The sequence below is a fragment of the Cynocephalus volans genome, chromosome 1 (genome assembly GCF_027409185.1).
Source record: "Cynocephalus volans isolate mCynVol1 chromosome 1, mCynVol1.pri, whole genome shotgun sequence".
NCBI lineage: Eukaryota > Metazoa > Chordata > Mammalia > Dermoptera > Cynocephalidae > Cynocephalus > Cynocephalus volans.
In genome coordinates, this window is record NC_084460.1 from 21,977,238 (window position 1) to 21,999,945 (window position 22,708).

Genomic DNA, 22,708 nt, shown 5'->3' on the forward strand with positions numbered 1-22,708 from the left:
TATATATCAATTTTTATACATATCAATTTTTATACATATCAATATTTGTGGGAGGAAAGTAATACCTATGTATTAGAGATATTAGAGGTAGAGAAAGGGTATAATGAATTCATTCTTAGAATCAACTTCATTGAGATATAACTTGCATACAACAAAATGCTTTGAACTTTACCTTTAAAATCTGTGCATTTTATTGTATGCAAATTATACCTCAATAAAAGGATATCATGGAGGATCACCATGGTTTGTTGCCTATTGCTAGAACAGTTCAGAAAAGGTCAAGAAAAGTCAATAGAGAGGGAAAATGAAAATGGATGCATTGGGCAGACAAAGAAAATAAATAGGCAAGTAGTCCTGGGGGAGTGGGTGAATGGAAAGACAGAGTATGTAAGTTTAGGTGGTTTGAGACCATTTTTACCATACCTATTGTCTTTAAAGTCAAGATGCTGAATTTAGTATCTAGGGCACTGGGAACCCTGCAGAGTCTTTTAAGAGGAGGCTAAAATGAAAGATAAAAACAAGTTTTGCTCTACAAGGGCTATAGGCATGTTCCTGGCTCCATCTCTCAATCTGATCTGTCTGCCTTTTATTCAGCAGACTTCTGCGTTTGCCACAATGCTGGCATCTAGTGACTTTGCATCTGCTTCCTGGGAGCTCGTGGTTCGCGTTGACCATCCAAATGACGATGAGCAGAAAGATGTCACACTGAGAGTGTCCGGAGACCTTCATGTTGGGGGAGTGATGCTCAAGTTAGTAGAACAGATCAGTAAGTTTCTCTTTCCTTGTGCTTCCTCTGTATTTGAAACTGTCTCTATTGTATCACCACTAAAAGGCTAAAGTTGTCAAAATCTAAGTTGTCTGATCATCCAGGTTTTTCTGATTATACAGGTTTTTCTGTAATGGCCAAGGGAGCAAGTCCCCTCCCCCTCTCACCTTTCCCACAAAGAAAAGGAGAAATACAAGGGTACTTCACAAAAGTTCATAGAAAGATTCATATTATCTTTTAATTCTATTTTTCCACAAACTTTTTGATGTACCCTTGTAGGGGGCTCTGCAAGAGCCTCAAAGTGAACTCAACCACCCTTGTAAAAACTTAGGTCTTTGATGGCAAACTAAAGTCCCCTAGTAGATATAATGCTATACTACCACAAGGGTAGGCCCCGTGTCACTGGTGACATCTAAAGTGACTTTAGGTAGCATGGCTTTAGACTACTGTGTCAATTCTTTGTTAATACTTTATTGCTCGGTGATAAAGTCAGCTTGGTGCTAACGTGAATTTTAACCCTTATCAAAGTACATACAGAAAAGTGCACTTATCCTAAGGGTATAATTCAATAAATTTTCTCAAAGCCATGTAACCACCATCCAGATCAAGAAATAGAACACTACCTATGCCCCCACCCAAGCTCCATACCTGACCCCTCCCAGTCACCACTCCACCGAGGGAATCCTAACACCACAAAAATAAGTCTGCTTTGCTTTTGAACTTTATATAAATGGAATTATATGGGATACACTCTTGTACATCTGCTTTTTTTCACTCAACATTATGTCTATGAGATTCATCCACATTGTTGCATATAGTTCTGGTTTCTTTATTTTTGTTGCTGTATAATATTGTATGAATATGCCACAATTTATTTGTCCATTTACCTCTTGATGCACATTTGGGTTGTTTCCATTTTCAGGTTCTTACAGATAGGGCTGCTGTAATACATGTCTTTTGGTGAGCATTTCTACTGGTTATATAGCTCAGAAAGGAAATGCTGAATCATAGGATTTTCCAAAATAGTGATACCAATTTATACTTCTACCAACAGCATTGAGAAAAAGGTTTTTTTAATTTAGAAAGAGAAAGAAACCATTTAAAGACAAGTAAGTAAATAAAAATACTGGTGGCTCTTAATTTAGGAAAATAAAATATTGAATATTATCTCCAACTTTGACAAAGGGAAAAGATTAAACTTTAATGCCAACATTGAAGGAAAGAGTTTAAGTTGATGCTAACATTGAGAGGGAGAAAATATTCAACTCTGATTTCAATGTAGAAACTTTGGAAACTGGGAATACAGTGATATTGACAAGAGCTGCGCATTACTGAAAAGAGTGAAACGTCACTTTTACAGTACTTCTGTGTGGGCTTTCATTGGGGGCTGTTGATACTCCTTTGTGATCCGGTGGTATAAGGACACATTTCTGTAAGAGAAATAATCTTGACTGAACAGTCAAATGCTTTTCACCTTCCCAGAAAGGACAGTGGCACAGAGAGATTTTAGGGAGGAGAATTTTAGCATTCATCATGAACAAAAATTTTATGTTTCTGTTCTTTCCATAGTATTTAAATGTAAATGATTGTAAAGTTCAGGCAGTGTTTTCTCCCTGACCTGCCTTGTAGACTTTGGAGAGAAGCCAAGGATTGGTGAGACTTCGATTGTAAAAGGAGAAGGGAAGAGGAAGATCAGTTGTTTGTTTCAGTTTTTGCACATAATGAAATGGACTCGAGTGCCTGGTCTCTCTCCATGCTCTGCTGTCTCTCATTTTATTTAATTGTGTTTTCCATTTTTGCAGACATAGCCCAAGACTGGTCAGACTTTGCTCTTTGGTGGGAACAGAAGCATTGCTGGCTTCTGAAAACCCACTGGACCCTGGACAAATGTGGAGTCCAGGCAGATGCAAAGCTGCTCTTCACCCCGCAGCATAAAATGCTTCGCCTTCGCCTGCCGAATGCGAAGACAGTGAGATTGCGAGTGAGCTTCTCAGCTGTGGTTTTTAAAGCTGTCAGTGATATCTGCAAAACCCTGAGTGAGTACCCTGGAGGGGCGCCTGTGCCCTTTAGACTCTTAGCAAAGGAAGACAAGAAAATCGTGCCTGCTTCTGCCTATCGCAAATGGTTGGCTAGAGAACACTCTCTTACTAGGAAGCATGCTTTCCAGCCCAGTTCTGCAGTATTTAAGCAGAGTTAAACCAAATAAGATACTATTGGTGTAAATCAAATTCATTTCCACAAAAGAGATTTGTAAACAGAAGAGACAAACCATTAAGATTACCCCCCAAATTCATTTCTCCAAGCTATACTCACATCTTATTATATTTAAGACAAACATAAAAGAGTTCCATTCAATCTTTCATCACTTGTAGAGCTGATGCATCCTACTGTTTTAGAGATAATAGTGTCGCAGGGTCTTAATTGCTTCATTAACACCTAGCTCCAGTGCATAGCTCTGTCCACAGAAATCACTTGCGGAGGTTTTTTTTAAGCAAAAAGGTATACTTACTTATGAATTGAATCCTAATTCTTTATCAGATGGTCTCTCCTAAGTTTAACAATCCTAGGGACAACACCACGCAAACTATTTCTTCTTTATAGGACTCCATAAAGGGAGGGAAACTTGCACCACGCAGGTGTTCTTATTTTATGTTTTTTGAAGATGTATAGGTATGTTCTTTGGTTCCAAGGCCAAAAGTCAGCATTTGAGCACAGAATAGATAATACATCAGTGAGTAATCTGTCTTCCCCATTGAACTATATACTGCTTCATTCATTCATTCAATAAATATGAGCACCTACTATGTGCCAGGCATCGTAGGGAGTGCTAGGAATACATTAGCGATAAAGATAGATAAAATCCCTGCCCTCCTGGAATTTACATTCTACCAGGCAGAGACAAATAATAACCAATAAATGTAATAAATAAGAAAAGAATATAGGGTGTTAAAAGGGGATAGGTTTTAGGGAAAAAGTGCCAACAGGATTGGGAATGCCAGTGCTGGGCAGGGGAGGCCGGTGTGGTGTGAAATAGGGTGAATCCGGAAACCACTTCCTGAGTATCTCTGTGCTCCTACCTCCCAGCGCGATGCCTGACTCACAGCTGCTCAGTAACTGTTTGTTGAGTGAACAAATGAAAGGAACCTTCCATTACAGAACATGAGTCCCCATAGTGTCCCTGGTGCATGGTTGGCAAATGGCCAACAGGAGGACACCTTGATTTCAGTAATATTCTAATGAGGATTTGAAAACAAAGCAAATGGTTAAATAAAATAGTCTATTCCACACACCACATATCATAGCTAAGGCCAAAAACTTGAGGTTTCAAAATAAACAGAAGCAGTCAGATGTTCTCTTTTCCTGATTATATTTGTGGTAGTATTTAGGGCTCAACTTGGCATTTCTAATCATTGTTGTTTGTGTCTGATCCGTTGAAGCTAAATCAAATTGAGCAGTATAATAGTTTTTCCCTCGAAGAACAGAAAAGACACAAATTTGGGGCTGGTGATACAGGTTCTGTTGTTTTGTTTTTAATGCTTTCACTGAAATTTTTGGTTCATCACCAGGCTTGTGTATAAATTATGCATTTGGAATGGTCACAGGTGTGTGTTGCAACCTGACAATCAAACGTCCTCTGCTGACTGGGGAGTCGAGCTCATTGGCTGGCCCCAGTCTGGGCACTAAGCAGTGTGTGAACTGAGGAGATCAGAGGACCTGATGGGATCAGTGCATTCACCTCCATTAAAGCTGCCAGAGACTCAAAACACCCATATTCCTGGGCCTTTACCTGGGATTATAGTCATTCAGTGTGGTTAATGGTTATCAGCAGTTCAGATCAGGAATTATAAATATTCAAGTACAAATGGGAGGTAATGCCAGAAAACACTGGGTCATGGTAGAGAAGTGAGACTGGGAAGAGAAGGCCACCAATAAGAGTGTGTCACCAGCCAAGTCACGCTTCAGCAACTGGGGAATTCTGGCAGACAGTGTAGATGCTCCTCAGGGCTGTTCCATCCAAGGAGCGAGGGTGTTTCATCGCTGCACCTGTCAGTCACCAGTGCTACTCTCGGGGAGCATTAATTCCCTGAACCTGTGGGCTGTTGTGTGTGTGGCCAGTGCAGACCCTGGCCAGCCTCCAGAGCAAGCCCTCCAGCAGAGACGCATGTTCTAGATGCATCTAGATTAGAAGACAAGTCAGTGAGCACTGAAATGGTGAGAGCCACAGAGGGATGGGCAGGGCATCCGCTGCCGGATGAAATGGGCTGCTGGGCAGAGTGTCCTGGAAAGGCTTTCAGGGTCTGTGGTCCAGAAAGAAAAAAGAGGCGGGGCCCTTGATTGTTTCAAAAAACAAAAAAAGGAAAAAGGAAGGGTGGGAAGAAAGAGGGAAGGAAGGAAAGGTTGGTGGTAAATAGATACAGGAAGAGCAACATGCTAGCAGTTGTTGAACCTGGGTGGTGAGCACACGAATGGGGCACTGTACCGTCCCCTTTGCTTTGCATATGTTTGAAATATCTTCATAATAAGTGTTTTTAAAAACTAGATATTTTACTAGACTGAATCTCCCTCCACTATTTCCCCCCCACTCACTTTGGGGTCTCTGTTTCCTTTCTATTTCTTCTGTGCACAAAAGAATGCTGAGTCTTAGGAGGAATTTTCTTATTACTTTTCTTTTTCAATTTTTTGTGTTACTTTTAATTTTATTTTTAGATATTAGAAGATCAGAAGAGCTTTCCTTGTTAAAGCCTTCTGGTGATTATTTTAAGAAGAAGAAGAAAAAAGACAAAAATAATAAGGAGCCCATAATTGAAGATATTCTAAACCTGGAAAGTTCTCCAACGATTTCAGGTTCACCAGGTAAGATTTGGGACAGGCATTTTGTTGTTTTAATCTGTGACTGTAGAGTAAAACCCAAGAGGAAAATATACCTCCCTCTCTCCACTCTTCAAACAAAGGAGGAATAAAGTTGCAGGATTGATACGCAAAGGATATCCTGTTAAGTTTAGAACTACCAGAAATTTATTTCAGACCTTTATTCCAACAGATATGCCTAATTACTTATTTTAATTGTATATCGTATGTTGCTGATGAATGAATATCTTAGTGCAGCTGGCCATGAATTTGGGATACAAGAGTAATATTTGGAATGGAGTTAAGTTGAATCATTCAAATTTACTTCTCTTTTCCTGATTCTATCTTTGATTCTTTCCTGAATTCAATTTTTCATTCAGGGCGTGTAAGGGGAGGAAAGATAAAAATTCTGGAGAGGAATCATCCCTTTCTTTTGATACCAAAATAATCAAATCTCTAGCTTGCTTGTAGCATCGAGGGCTTTCTTGCATAGTACGTTCCAGTGCAAAGAACAAAAGGGGTATTTTACTTTATGCAAATTAGAGCTAGATTATCAATCTGTTGGATTCTTAAAATCGGCAAGTGCTGCTTTTTGTTTAAGGGACTGTCTGAACATACTATGTATGTGCGTTCTGTGAGGTCTCCAGTTGTCTAATAGTGCCAAGACTCCTGCTCAAATGGGAGAACTATGAATCATTAGAAAAGAAGTGGTCCCCAAAATTTGTCTGTGTCAGTTTTTGGAAGCTTTTTTACATCTTTGAGTTCCCAGGCTTTCTAGGAATATATGGACAACTGTTTGAATGAATACACAGGAAAATGTTTGTCTGTGTATAACTAATCTCCCTATCAGTTATGACTCATGATTATTTTTAAGGGTACAAACATTTAAAAAATAAAAATCCATTTCAGTATATGCAATGTTAGCACTTGTTTTTCTAAAGAGTCCTACCCCTGAATCTCATACCACAGTGTGTACTCCCTTGCCTTGCAGTAAGTCCTGGCTTATACAGTAAAACCATGACTCCTACCTATGACCCCATCAACGGAACACCAGCGTCATCCACCATGACTTGGTTCACTGACAGCCCTTTGACCGAACAGAACTGCAGCATCCTCGCCTTCAGCCAACCCTGCCAGTCACCAGAGGCACTTGCTGAGATGTTCCAGCCTCGTTCTCTGGTTGACAAAGCCAAGCTTAATGCAGGGTAAGCACAGGGCTGCATTTTGCCTCTTTCTGAGATGGTATTGACATAGTAAGAGAGATGTCACAGAGATGGGGTGAAATGTTTAATTTTTAAGTTAGTAGACCTGGGATTGTATTTTATTTGCAAAAGTCAGGGCTGATTTTAGCAACAAAAGGGGAAAATGCAGCCTTTGGTGATTTCAGTACATTTAAAGTGTGACAAAATTTATGTGTTTGGGTAACTCAGTGGATTACCATATGTGAATACTAATCCTTTGCTGTTAGAGGTGTGCAAAGTATGTTTTATGGAATGTAGAGCAGTTTATGAGTGTGTTGGTTCCCTTGGTCAGAAGGGGAGATCCCTACCTTTAAGGGCCAACCACATGCTGTCCCCTTCTCAAGTATCACCGTCCAAGATCGGTCACTTGCCTGTGGTTCCGGTCTAACACTTTGTTTGCTCAAGGCACATCCGTTTCTTTATTTTGAGGCTTGGTCTCCCCCACTGGACTGTCAACTCCTTTAGGTTATCCTTGTTCCCCTACAGGGTCTAATAATAATGGAAGTTCGTTTTGTTATTAACTTTTAATCTCCACCCCTTGCCATTACCCAGCTTTTGTTTTTCAACTCTAGGACTGTACTATCCAGTTCAGGAACTGCAAGCCACATGCGGATATTTAAATTTGAATTTGAATTAATTAAAATGTGGCACTAATGACATTTAAATATTCAACAGCCATATGTGGCTAGATGCTAACATACTGGACAACACAGATGAATATTTCCTTCATTGCAGAAAGTTCTAGACAGTAAGGTAGAGCTGGGTTGGGACGAGCCACCTGGTGCGGTGGAGAGGCCGTGTGGACAGTCAGAACTACAGATTCTCATGCCAGCTCCACCTTGAAAGGATCATCTAGTGTTGCTGAGACTCCGCTTTCTCATTCATATGACTGAGATAATAAGAACTGCCCTGGCTCTTTCACTGGGTTACTTTAAATTGTCAATGAGAAAAAAAGGTGTGTGTATATATATATATATATATATATATATGCATATATAAAGCACTTTGAAAACTATGAGATAGAATGCAAATATGAACTATCATAATATGCTTAGTGGTTTTTTGTTATATTACTTACTCTGACTTTGTTCAAGAATATATGTATATGTAATATATAACATAATAATATAATGGGTATCTATGGAAAATCGATTGACTTAAAATTCATCCTATTGTTGTCTAGTTGGCTGGACTCCTCACGCTCCCTTATGGAACAAGGCATCCAAGAGGATGAGCAGCTGCTGTTACGATTTAAATACTACACTTTCTTTGACTTGAATCCTAAAGTAAGAACTTTTTTCTCTTCTCTCTCTCATTTTCTGTCTAGTAATGTGAATGCATGGAAGTCTCAGATTGAGCCATTTGGTTATCAAAATCGGGATTAATTGCTTAGTGATCTCTTTCACTCTGCAGGGTTAGACTGACACACGCACACTGGTCTCTGAATTTTCACTGTTTGGTTTCTAGTGAGCATGGCAGGTTGTCCCTGAGTTAACAGGAGTCACTAGCAGTCTTTGTGCCCAGCACACTGTACACTGCCCCTCTCCATTTGCAGGAATGAACAAGAGAGCATGGTGCACAGGACTGGAGTCCTTGATGCTTGGGAAGGAAAGGATCTGTTGGGGGCCAGGGTTAAGGGCAGGTTACCATGAACAAGCCAGGACCATACAATGGTGCACACACACTCTCCCCTGCAGTGCTTAAGAAGTCTTTGGTAATTAGAAAAAGGGATCATCTGTATAAGTAAAGACCGCAGCCGGTCACCAGCTCCATTTTCAGTGCACATCTTCCACTTGAAGTTTATTCAGACAACTAATGAGGGATGGGATAAGTCCCTTGAACTTCTGCCCTCTCCTTGCTCCTGGCTGGCTCATTTGTGGAGCTGTGAATCAGCAGGTAAATGGCCCAGAGTAGAAAATGTAAACTGGATGACCTCACTGCATTGTTCCCCTTCCAGTTTCATGCTTGTCGCTTTTTTCCGTTTACTGCTGGGCTCGTGTTCAAGGCACTTGCCTGGTCAGCCTTTCTGAACAGCCCTTTTTTTTTTTTTTTTTTTGTCTTTTTCGGGACTGGTAAGGGGATCGCAACCCTTGGCTTGGTGTCATCTGCACCGCGCTCAGCCAGTGAGCTCACCGGCCATTCCTATATAGGATCCGACTTCGCTTCGCTCCCAGTGCTGCACTCTCCTGAGTGCGCCACAGGGTCGGCCCCCGCCCTTTTCTCATCTGCAGCAGTATTTCTGCCTCTCCTGGCGCTCTCTTCTCCATGGTCCTGATTTTAAGTCTGGTCTTCACAGGCCCATCTGGGCTCCTGCTTCCCTCGCTGGTGTCTCCTTCAGCATAAAGCTTATTCCTCGTCGTTTCTGTGGGGAAGTTCCTGCTCAGTCCTTTGTTTAGACCCAAGTTGAAGCTCACAGGCTTTGCTTGTGCCTGGATTGTGTTAACTCCCAGGGAATCATGGCAGAAAGACAAATTTCAGCTCTTCTTTGATAAAACCTTCAAAAGAAATTACTGCCTCTCCTAAACAATTGGTTTGATTTTTTTTTTTTTAATGGCACTGTGAATTATGCAACTGTCCAGGTTTTCTTTTTTGCATTGTCTGCTGGTTTCATTTTCTGTGGTTTCACTTTTAAGTCTCATTCCTGATTCAACTTCAGTCTTTCCTTGCTAAATTCTCAGTTAATTTAAGCTATCATATATGCTGTCTATTCTAATAAGATACCTAAAAATTTTTTTCTTACATTAGATAATACATAATAAAATAAAGTATACCCACACTTTTTCTAATTGCTAACTCAGTAATGTAGCCCCATCTTATCTATTTAATCTCATGCCCTGTCTATTATTTACTGAGCAAGTACTATATGCCAAGAACTAAGCCAGATACTGAGAACCCAAAATTGTCAACGATTAGAATAAGGTTCTCAAATTAATAAAATAAAATATATAGGATTACAAAATGAAAGTTATATTGAACTATAGTAACCAAAATCTTTTTCAAAATGGATATAGTGATACATGTGTTTCTTAATGAATAGGATAAATAATATCTAGTGGCAGGTCTCAGAACTACCATAATTTCAAAGTACTGATACATGTGAGCACTATTTGAAGACAGAAGCAACAACTGTGAAACGGTAGGGAAAACTCTGTGATTCTGGTGGTCACAAAGTCACAAATACTCAGTAATACATGGTTTATTGTCTATGTTCATGATGGAAAGAAATGTTCAATTTCCATTAGAAGTTTGTTTAAATGAGGATGTAGTTTCTTCTCATCCAAGCTGACGGACCACCTGAATTCAGACTTCCAAGTCCAAGAACCCCAGATTCAGAACCCCTGTACTGAAACCAACTTCAAATATTATTTTCCTTCCAGAAAGGAGCTTTTCTATACTCTCGGTCACATTGGCCTTTCCCTTCTCTGACCCACACTGAGTACTGTACAATCTCAGGCCTCCCAGCTCTGATCATACCACATTCATGGATTATTTTCTACAAAGAGACTGCAACATCAGAGACAGGGACCACATCTGACACTTCCTTTGCCCTTCACCCCCATGTGCTGCAAGGATGCTGAGAGTCACTCTTTCCCAGTTATCACCTGATCAGTGACAGGATCACTTGGCCCTTGGGGACCCTCTCAGCAATATCCTTGCCAAGCATTCCCCATTAAATCCCCTGCTTGTAGGTTAAAGTACAAATTAATCTAGGCTCTATGGAAGGTAATTTGGCAATACCTATCAGAATTACAATTCTATAGAGCTTTGACCTGCTGAATCTACTCCTAGGTATTTATACTACAGTTATACTCACACGTGTGAATTGACGTGTATGTTCACAAGGACGGTTATTAATACATTATCTGTTTTAGGAGAAGATTGGAAATCACCTAAATGTCTATAGGGAACTGGTTAAATACATTGCGATACATATATACCACGTTGTTGTTAAAAAGAATGAATCAGTTCTCTTTTGATACGGAACATACTCAAGGTATATTATTGAATGAAAAGAGCAGGATGCACAGTCCATAGAGAACCTGCCATGGGTGAGGAACAAGGAAGTGAGGGAGGCTGACTTTTTATTGTGTACCCTTTGGTCTCTTGAATTCATTCAGAATGAATCCATTCATTGTATATTCTTTTGCCTTTTTTAAATATGTTCAAATGTGTGAATTAAAAAAAAAAAAAAATCGAGGGTCTGGCCAGTTAGCTCAGTTAGTGAGAGCGTGGTGCTGATAACACCAAGGTCCAGGGTTTGATCATTGTACCGGCCAGTGGCCAAAAATAAATAAGTAAATTTTAAAAATAAATAAAATTTTTAAAAAAAAACTTTTTATAACTCTGACAGTTCATGGTATTTTAATGTTCAGATAAAAAAGCATATCAGTTTTAATAAGAGGCCTGAAGGATACCAAATGCTGCTACCCAGCTAATAGGGAGTCCTAAGTGATTGGATCTAAATAGTAACCCGTTCTGGAGAGCATGGAAAATATGATGAGTAGGTTTTATTAGTTGTTTGTATTACTGGTAGAGGGAAGAGTGTTTACTGAACTAACTCGACAGGAAGAAACAGGGATTTGAGGAGTGAAAGTGGCAGAATCCATGTGCTTCTGGCTTGGGGTTTCTATTTTCAGTTAACCAGGAGACAAAGGAAATCTAGGACTAAGGAGAGGGCATGAGTAGCCAGTGCCCAGCAAGGGTAAAGTGTGTTCCTCAGTCGCTGGAGAACCCACTAGAAGAGTCCTCAGAGAGAAGGCAACCTGTAGGATGCCTGTTAATGACCTTCAAAAGAGCCAGCCCCCTCATGGCACTCCAGCCCCGTGGTGGGAATGTGAGCCTCCCCAGAGGAGACTCTAAAGCTTTGCTGGACACAGGAGAGAAATCCTGTGTGACTCGGTGAAGGAAAGGGCTCATCCTGCATCGAGTTATGACATCTTATTCTAGATCCTGTTTTTCTCTTCATGTTAATTTGTAAATGTGGATAACTTTTATTTAAATAATAGTCTTTCAAAGAGTTGTTTTGTTTAGCTGGCAGAGTGGAGGGTGTGTAAGGATGTTCAAGTGTGGAAGCTTTTATTACATTTTTTTTAAATTTATTAACTGCATTGGAGAGAAGTGTTATTGAGGGACTCAATTTATTCCCACTGGAACTACTACAGCATGAGGATTGTAAACACTGGGACAGTGGCTGACGGAAAGACAGACAGATATTACAGTTTGTTAATCCAATTCAAATTTCAGTGGCTGCACATACTACTTAGATTTTGTCTGTAAACTGTGAATTAAAGCAGGCGTCTTTTGGAGGGGTTGGCTGCATGGGTTTTTTGGTGTGCATAGTGTGTGGGTTTTTTAGTTGTCACGTCTTGATTGCACTTATAATTTATATACCATATGTAAGTGTACGATACAGTGATTTTTAATGAAGTTATACAGGCATGCAGCCATCACCACAATCCAGTTTTAAAACACTTCCATAGTCCAAAAAGTTTCCTCAAACCCATTTTTGCCCCAAGCCCCAGCCCTAGACAGCCACTGATCTGCTTTCTGCCTGAGTTTTGCCTTTTCTCGAGATTTCATGTAGGTGGACTCATACAGTATATATTCTTTTGTGTGTGGATTCTTTCATCAGGCAAAGTGTTTGAGGTGTATGTGGTGTTGCCTGGATTAGCAGTTCATTCCTTTTTATTGCCGAGTGGTGCCCCATCGTGTGGCTGTACCACATTTGGTTCCATTCACCAGCTGAGGGACATTGGATTGTTTTCAGTTTGGGGCTATTATGAATAATGCTGCTGTAAATATTCTCCTGTGTGTTTTGTTTTCATTTGCTTCTGGAAGATTCTGAGCCAGTTCCTGAGGTGTTCTGTGACACCTGGCAAAGTTCATAAAACAAAGTTAATAAAACAAAGACAGGATTCTTATTCTTCCAGTCTCCTGAACACTGCACACCTGTCCCTATGTTTGTCTGCCTTTCCCAGCAACTTTAGAAAGGTCAAGAAGGAGCTGCCTGTGTAGCCGGCCACATTTCCCATTTACCTGAGAGCAACGCTGTTGGTTTTGGCTTACTTCAAGTTTTTACATTCCCTATCACCTATTTTCTAAGTATGCATAGGTTAATGCAAGAGGAAAAATAAACTAATGTTAATCAACTCATGATAAATCTGCTTAAGTACTATGAGCATTTTTCTATTCTTCCTCCATGTTTTCTTCAACATTATTATTTTTTGCAAAGGATATAGTAAAATGTATACTCAAAGTAAAAAAAAAATCTAACAGGAGTACAGAGTTCTGCAAGATGAAAAGGGCACTGGATGATGGTTGCACAACAATGTGACAGTACTTAATGCCACTGAGCTTTGCACTTAAAAATAGTTAAAATGGTAAATTTTACATGATATGTATTTTACCGCAATTAAAATTAATTTTTTAAAAATCAAACATAATAAAAGAATTACTTAGAGTAAAATGAAAACTAGTCCTTTACCATGGCCTTTCTCCTAAGAGGCAGACACAGTGAACTGCTGCACGACCAATCATTTCTGTAGTCTTTTCACGTGTATTTATAAATGCATTCATAAACAGATTTTCAGAATCTCATATTCCCTATATAGACAGGATCATTTATTTGCTCCGTAACTTCCCTCTTTTTACTTAATAATATAACATGGCCATCTTTTCATGTCAGTATATGGAAGTCTGACACTTTTTTTTAACTATTGCAAAATAAACTAGGGTTTAGCCTTTCCTTTAATTACAAGGACTCAAATGTGGTGAACATTCTTATAAAAATGTCTGTGATGAGTGCTTGCCCTAGATGTGATCATTACAGGACAATAGGATCCTGAAAGATACCGCCCAGTTGCCCTCCTACAAACTGTGTCTGTGAAAGTGCAAATTTCCCCATGTTTTAACCAACACCAGACGTTATCAGTACTCATAAATTGGGCAAATCCGATAGGAGAAATAGAAATTATGTCATCTTATTTTAATTTGAATTCTCTAATTATTAGTGAGGTTGAACATCTTTTTCAATGTTTGTATGGCCATTCTGGTTTCTTCTGTGAATTGCCTGTTTATGTTTGCCCCAAAATCCTATTGAATTATTTGTTTTTTTCATATTGACTTATAGAAACACTTTGTAAATGATGGACATTATCTTTTCACTGCAAATAATTTCTTGCAAACTGTACCTTATCTTATAAATTTATAATATTTAGGGTGTTTTTCACCGTAAAGGTTTAGGTTGTCAAGTCAGTCATAGGCATTATATCTTTTACGCTTCCTGTCTTGCTTACAAAGTCCTTCCCCCTTTAAAGATTGCAGAAAGTAAGCTGGCCAGTTAGCTCAGTTGGTTAGAGCATTGTGCTGATAATACCAAGGTCCAGGATTTGATCCTGGTACTGGCCAGCAAAAAAAAAAAAAAAAAAAAAGATTACAGAAAGTAGTTTTTCTCATGTTTCTTTCTGATAAGAGTTTTGGTTTTTATTGTCTCGATTTTTTATAACAGCTTTTTGAGATATAACTCACATACCATACATTTCATCCATTTAAATTTAATATGTACAATTCAGTGGTTTCAGTATATTCACAGAGTTGTGCAACCATCACTACTATCTAATTTCAGAACATTTTCATTACCCCAATAAGAAACCATAAACATTTCCCTTCAACTCCCCCAGCCCTAGGCAACCATCAGTCTGCTTTCTATGTATTTCCCTATTCCGGACATTTCCTATGAATGGAATTATATAACATATGGTACTTTATGACTACTTTGTTTCACTTAGCGTAATATTTCCAAAGTTCATACTGTAGCATGTGTCAGTATTTCATTTCTTTTTATTGCTAAATAATATTCCATTATATATATGTAAATATATAAATATAGATTATATATACTATATTCATTTGTCAGTCAGTGGGCATTTGGATTGTTTCCACTTTTTGGCTATTATTGATAATGCTGCTGTGAACATTCATGTACAAATTTGGAGGGGTTGATTTTTTATTGTGCCGTTTTAACCATTTTTTAGGTATACAATTCAGTGCCATTAAATACATGCACAATGTTGTACAACTCTTACCGCTATCCATTTTCAGAACTTGTTCATCATCCCAAAGAGAAATTCTGTATCCATTAAACAGTAATTCTCCATCCCCTCATAATCTCTGTTCTACTTTCTGTCTCTATGAATTTGCCTATTCTAGGTGGCTCATGTAAGTGAAATCAGACAATATTTGTCCTTTTGTGTCTGGCTTATTTCACTTAGTGTAATGTGTTCAAGATTCATCCATGTTGCATCATGTATCAGAATTTCATTCCTTTTTAAGGCTGAGTAGTATTCCATTGTATGTATATACTACATTTTGTTTGTTCATTCATCTGATGGACATTGGGGTTGTTTCTACCTTTTGGGCATCATGAATATGCTGCTATGAACATTGGTTTATGAGTGTCTGAGTCCCTGCTGTCCATTTGTTTGGATCTATACTAGGAGTGGAATTGCTGGATCACATGCTATGTTTGAATCTCACTGCCAGACCATATCCTACAGAGACTGTACCATTTTATATCCAGCAGTGCACAAATGTTCGAATTTCTCCACTTCCTAGCCATGCTGGTTATCTGTCTTTTAGATTAGAGCCATCCTTGTAGGTGTGAAGTAGTATCTCATGTAGTTTTGTACATTTAAATTCTTTAATTCATTTATAGTTAATATTTTTGGATGGTGTCATCGTTTTTGTTTGGGGTTCTTGTTCCTCAAATGGCTAGGCATTTTCAACACTGTTTATGGTATTTATATTCTCTTCCCCTACTAATATAAAATGCCATTTTTATTTTATAATAAACTTATATACATACATAGGTCTGATTCTAGATATTGCTTTATTGACACTTTGTTGATCACTATACCAATACTACACCATTTTAATTACTGCAGCTTTATGATATGTTTTAAAGTATGAGAGGACAAGTGACTCCCCCAACATGGTTCTTTTTTCCTCAAAATTTCCTTTGTCATAATTGAACATTGTGCCTTCCAGACTAATTTAAGAATTGGCTTGTATAAATTTCTATTAAAAAATACTTGTCAGATTCTGCTTGGGAGTACACTGAGTTTGCAGATTGGTTTGGGGATCCCTTCTCCTTTACACTGTTTATCATATAAACCATTTTCGCTGTGTGTTTTTACTACCAGTAAAAGTGTGATTAAAAAAAAAAAAAGAGGGAAAATAATGGAGTCTAAGATGGGTTCATTTACCCCCTGGAAGAAGCTCTAGAGGGCTGGCTAGTTAGCCCAGTTGATTAGAGCATATGGTGTTTGTTGTAAATACAGGCCAGTTGCAAAAAAAAAAAAAAAAAAGGTCTAGAAAATATTGGGGGAAAGAAAGTCCTGAATTCTGTAGTAAAATGAGCCGTGGGAAGGGAAAGGTGTCCTTTTCAGTTACCTGAGCTAAAGTGTATCACACCTGATCAACAGGGGAATGGCCTCAATTATTCCAGAATTTTTGTATTGTGGAATATAAATATAACCCCCTACACACACACATCTGTTTCTTTCTCTAGTACGATGCTGTTCGAATAAACCAACTCTATGAACAAGCCAGGTGGGCCATTCTTTTAGAAGAAATTGATTGCACAGAGGAGGAAATGTTGATCTTTGCAGCGCTACAGGTATGAGAACTCCAGTACCTTTTTTCCAGAAGGAGACAAACCAAGTCTATTCTGCTTAAAGGTTCATATTCTTTATACTGTCTTTTGTCTTTGAAGAAAGAGCTGAAAATTAAGGGAGTAAACTTAAATTTAAAATGCTCCTCCTAGTGCACACATGTGCACGTCCTATGAAAGGCATTCGTCCTGCCATTCTTAGCTCTTCTCTGCTACCAACAAGGTCAGCGATGGGCAAGAACCAAGTCTGAACATGACTAACCATAAATCTCAGAATGATTCAGATTAAAGGGTCATTTTCTCTGCGTAGCAAAGTGATCTCCTTTCAGGAGATGTTCAATATTCCAAGGGAATCATCCTCAAAGAAGAAATGGCTAATGGGCACATTTGTGTGTGATATTTCTAAAACCTCTGTTTTCCTTTTAGTATCACATTAGCAAACTGTCATCGTCCGCTGAGATACATGATTTTACAAATGAGTCTGAGGTTGATGAAGTAGAAGCAGCACTTTCTAATTTGGAAGTGACACTAGAAGGTGGAAAAGCAGACGACATTTTGGTATGAACTTTTCTGGGAACTCGGAATTGTGGCTTTGTTGTAACTGATTGACAAATTCAGATGAACTTTTTTTTAGTAGAAATGAAAGGATATTTTATCTGATTTAAAATATATATATATATGTGTGTGTACATATATGTATGTATATGTATGCTCTTCACCCGACAAGCTTCAACTTAGCAAGAACTGACTAGCTTTTCTCAGGTTAGCTTTATAAAGGACTATCATATTTCTTCTGTATCGTATTTCTTCCTAGGGATAAGTTGGCATGGGGTGAGGGAAAAACTGCCAAGGGTTCGACTTCACTAGCAAGGAACATGGAATTGGTCCCTTAACTTAAGTCTAGAAAGAACTGCCCTGACTGTTACATGGGGCAGCTATGAGAACAAAGAAAACACTTTACCCATATAAAGTCTTATTATCTATTTACTTTCTCATACATTGCAACTGGGCAATGTATGGATAGAAGTAAGGGCTTTTTTCTGAATCATTGTAAAACATTCCCGAACCCTTTGCACTTTAGGAAATAAACAAAAATTTTTCAGTGAAACATAAAGCAATAAAACTGTTTTATCATCTCTTCCTCCTTTTCCATGAAATGTGGCTGGATGCCAGCTTTATAGTTGGAATGCCCATCCTGTCTGATTCATTCATTGGGTGCCACCCTTTTGTTTAACTTCTTTAATCATGGGAGTAATTATTAGTTTAATCACATTGAATCAGACAGGTGGGTCTGTCGTAAATGGACCTAAGTGGTAATGGATAACAGTGAGTCACTGTATTCTTATACATTCAAAGTGTGTTCTCTTATCATTAAATGTCTTAAAATAGGAAATTGGTATCACGTAAGAGCAAATACTTAATACAAACTAACTGTCAAGATTCTGTAGAGACACTGAGCTCTGTCTCGTGTTTATTAGAGACACGGGCCCCCTGAAATTGGAGCTCTGTCTTGTATACTTCCTGCACTGGATAAATACAACAGGAAAGTGATCCTTCTTAGAGCAAATGAAAAATTTCTTCTGCCCTCCCTCAATATTTTTATGTGGCACTGAACAATAGGCTTTTCAGTATGAAAACAAGTACCAACCTACATTGCAGAATGAACTTTGAACCAGGTTCCTTTGGAGAGTTTAATCAGTGACCTAGACAGAACTAGTTACCCACTCTAACGTAAAAATTGTAAAATATTTCGTTTGCACATAAACGTAGTCATTTCTAAGTCAAATTTTTAACTTGAATGGTTGGTAAAGGAAATGCTTGGTCAATTTTTTTCATCTGTGTTTTATATTTGTGATCTATAAGATGTAGAAAAGTGGAAAACATAAATGTACAGCTTAACAAATTAGTATTAAATTATCAGTCAAGTCACCACCCAAGTCAAGAAATAGCATTTTGCAGCCACTGAAGAGCCCCTTCGTGTTCTGCATCCCACTCCCAAATCTCCCTACCCCTACCCTAACGTAAGTACTGGAAATGTGGCTAGTGTGACTAAGAAACTAAGTTTTTCATTTTATTTAGTTTGAATTAATTCCAATGTAAATAGATACATGTGGCAAGTGGCTATGTATTGGCACGGTGCAGATATAGAGTATCAGCACCACATGTGAAATTCCTTTTTTGAAATGTTGTCTGTTTTTCCTTAGGAGGACATTACGGATATCCCTAAACTTGCTGATAATCTCAAATTATTTAGGTAAGTAACCTTTTTGGGGAAAAGGAGTCACTCCAAGAAAACCTTCTAGGTAAAGAGTTCAGGAGTTTAAATTGCACATCCATGGGGAAGGTGCATGGTTCAAAGGTAAGAGTGTGGGCTTTGGCATCAGATACACAATGGATCGAATCCTAGCTGCACCACACACACTAGATGGGTGACTTTGGGCAATCTTTTCTGTCTCTGAACCTCAGTTTCGTGATTTATAAAATGATAATATTTCTCCTCTAGGGTTTGTTGGGAGGATTAGATAAAATAATGCATGTGAAGCATTTAGCATGGTGCCTGGCTCATAGTATGTGCTTCATAAATGGTGGTGTAAACATGGCTGGTGCCAGCAGTAATGAACATATGAGGGGTCTTCTAAAAGTTCATGGAAAGATTCATATTATCCTTTAATTCAATTTTTCCACAAACTTTTCGAAGTACCCTCGTATGTACCAGACTGGAGCTTCTATTAGGGTCCATCTGGCAGATTCAGGACTCTGACACCATTTGAAGACCCGTTTGGAGTGTAAAAATTATTTTTCTCTAGAACTGTTATTTGTCTCTAGAACTTATAGAGAGTAGTCACCTTAGTTTATCTACTTTCCACTGTTTTAAGTGTTTCTGATAAATTCCCCCAATCACCTCAGGTCGATCTAAACCTGCTAAAATGGAAGAGAAGGGTTTTCTTTTGTTTTTTGTTTTTTGGTTTTTTTCATGGAAAGAAAGGACTGCTACCTTTAGGATGGTGCCAAGGTGTGTTAGAATGAAAGAAATAACTCCCTTTGAAGTTCTATCAGTTCCTTATGCCACTTTATAGCTTGTTGACTTTTCTTAACGAACTGACATTTCACTGGGGCAGTTGGCTTTAGAAGATCCAAGTTGCTTTTGATAACTCATGATGCAAAGAAAGACTTGGAAAGAATGAACAATGCATCAGGTATAAATGAGAAACAAGCATCCAAAGGAAACAATGTTTGTTACTGGATTTCTACAGGTTTTTCTGTTTTCAGTGTGAACGTAGGACATGGTCTCAAATAACAGGGTCATTAATTTAACTTCTATTGTATAAATAGTTGTAACTACCATTTACTCACATTGTTATAGTCAGAGCTATAGGAAAAAAGTAACAATTTGAATGCACAAATACATCTCTATAAAGTACTCATAATTGTTCTACAAAGAAATCGGGCTGCCATATTCTGTGTAGAACAAATGCAGTTCTTCACAAACCAAATGATGCCAGTACACTCCCTGCAGGTGTTTTCGACGAAGGAGATGGTACTCAAGTTAAGTCCTGTATTCACGTCACTTGTGTCACCCTTACAGGCTTTTGGTGTGACGGTTACACTAAACTCACAAAATCGTCTTTGTATTTAGCCAATAGAACTTTATCTACCAAAGGTCTTAAGATGTTGAATTTAATATATGCTTTAGCTCATGGAAGGAAGACGTGAAAAAAGCAAGCAGACAGAGAGAGTGATGGAGAGAAAGAGGAAGGAAGGAAGGAGTGGAGAGGGGAGCTTTATTTCTTGTGGGAGTATGATCTCTACCAGGCCCTTAACTTCCCTGGGCCTCCTTTCATCATCAGTATGAGTACTGGACAGGTCCTTTGGTTTTCAATTTTTTTTTTTCTTTTACGGTGAGGCTCCTTATTTTTTCTAGATAAAATCTATTAAACCCGCTACGTAAGTAGAGGACTTCAGTCTCTAGCAACGTGGCATCAAATGTAACACAAACCCACATCTTGCTGTAATAAATACGTATGAATGCTGGATAAAAGAAAAAGAACTGTAAATACAAAATTGATTATGAACTGAAACTGAGAAACCCCAACTTCCAGGAAACAGAGAGGGAACCCAGTTTAGTTCATGAAGCCTCACCCATGCAGGGATGTAGGGCATGGACATAGGTTCTCATGGCTTGGGGCTGAGATTTTAATTCCTGTATAGAGATTGGAGGTTTATGGCCTATATAAAGCAGTAAGCTATGACTGAAGCACCTGTCTAAAGGTAGAAACTTGCAAGGACTGTCTTCTCTATTTAATAGGGAATAGAAAAACAACCCCCAAAGACAGCAGTGAGGAAGTTCATTCTTGAGTGGGATTCTATGGGGAAATGAAAAAGTCTCTCTTGAGAAATTAGAGCCAAGGCTTGTGCCACATGCAGATATAGATATAAATTTAAATGTCTTATGTGATAAGGGAATCCTGAAAAAAACGAAATAGAAACTGGTTCAGGATGACAAAACCTGTGAAGCCCTAGCGAATATAGTTGCAAAAATATTTAGAGGGAAATATCTGCTACCAAGCATGCATAGACCTTCTCTAGAACCATAATCCCCTTTTTAAAAATGAGCTTCCAGTAAAAATTAACAATCATGTGCGTTAATGAATTACCGTAAAGGGTGCATACCCAACATGCAAGAGGATCAGCAGTTTCAATAGTTTTAGGTAATAGAATAATCTGAAGAACCATAAAATTAGATGTTTAGAATCGTTAAGTAAATTAAAAAGTAAAAATTATAGTAAAAATGTATAGGCAGTATTGAAAGGGAACTAAAAAAGAAATTCTAGAAATAAAAATATGGTTATCGAAATTTAGAATTAATTAGATGCATTAAACATCAAGTTAAGAAACACAGTTGAAGAGAGAACTCAGGAAGGTAAAAATGGAAATTATGATGTAGCTCGAATGAGAAGGTACAATATACACTTACTAGGAGTTCCAGAAGAAAGAGTGGGGAAGAAGAAAGCATCCAAAGAGGATGCTTGAGATCTTCCATAATTGTTGAAAGCTAAAATCCTTAAATTCAAGAATCACAATCCCAAGCAAAATAAATCAGTATAAATGCACATCTTGATAAGGCCAACCATTGATAAGAGAAGTCTTTAAAGTCATAGAAAAAAGACAGATTTCCTACAGAGGAGCAGCAATTAGGTGGGGAGCAGAATTCTTGCTGGCAACATATACAGGCTGGAAGAGATCTTGAACATACTAACAGAAGAACTTTCTAGTTTAATCTAGAACATTATGCCTAACCACTCTTTCAAGATTCTAATTTTTGCAAATTTCTAAATATAAGCCGGACAAGAAACTGTCCTACTAATAAATGACATACTTAACAAAAACAATGATTTATGCCAAAACTATAAGGTGTAATCATTGGTGGAGATACTACTTTGGAATAATAAAATGACTCCACAATAGGATTATAGAGAGAGGCCACACATAAATTCATTTATTGAGTCACTTGTAGTCAAGTTACCATAGGAAAGACGTTCCATTCAGACTTACATAATATGCTACAGGAGTTATAAGTGTGATTCATTTTATGAAAACAAGACTCATAAAATATAGTAAAGAATCTTTACAGTATTTTGTAAAGAGACAGCAAGTGATCATGAAAATCTTTGGTCCCGTGGTCTCACTAGTTTTTACATGGAAAAGTACCCATAAGTGGGGTTACGCGTTTTTGTTTTTTCAAAAAATAAGTGTTGCAAATTTATGACCTTTCTGAAGGTGATGACAAGTGATTATCAGTACTGAGCCCCCAGATGTTTTCAAAATAATAAGCACACTTAATCTCTCCTTTAAGGAAAAGGTGGTTGTAATAGGTGACAACATAACTGGCTTTTGAAAGATATTAATGCTGTGAAAACAGTTATTTGGAAATGTTTCCACTGTCACGTTTTTGCCAATAATGATACTTTCTATTGAAAATAATATTCAAAAAGACAAATACTGTATGATCTCACATTGCCTAAAACAGTCAAACTCATAGAAGTGGAGAGTAGAATGGTGGTTTCCAGAGGCTGGGGGAAGGGGGCGGTGGGGAGGTGATGGTTAAAGGGTACAAAGTTTCAGATTCTTTAGATCAGTAAGTTCTGGAGGGACTGTCCCGTTCCGTGCATCGTTCCCCACCCA

General features: G+C 38.3%; 1 protein-coding gene across 1 annotated transcript in view; it reads left to right on the top strand.

The window, feature by feature from the left end:
• Window positions 1–615: 615 nt before the first annotated feature.
• The window catches only part of FERMT1 (FERM domain containing kindlin 1), a 30,351-nt gene continuing 8,258 nt past the window's right edge, over window positions 616–22,708 (top strand). The window contains exons 1-8 of the mRNA XM_063107200.1: window positions 616–766; window positions 2,569–2,802; window positions 5,474–5,620; window positions 6,606–6,819; window positions 8,039–8,141; window positions 16,424–16,531; window positions 16,952–17,083; window positions 18,730–18,779. Coding sequence (XP_062963270.1) covers window positions 616–766; window positions 2,569–2,802; window positions 5,474–5,620; window positions 6,606–6,819; window positions 8,039–8,141; window positions 16,424–16,531; window positions 16,952–17,083; window positions 18,730–18,779 — 1,139 coding nt within the window. The remainder of the gene's footprint in view (window positions 767–2,568; window positions 2,803–5,473; window positions 5,621–6,605; window positions 6,820–8,038; window positions 8,142–16,423; window positions 16,532–16,951; window positions 17,084–18,729; window positions 18,780–22,708) is intronic.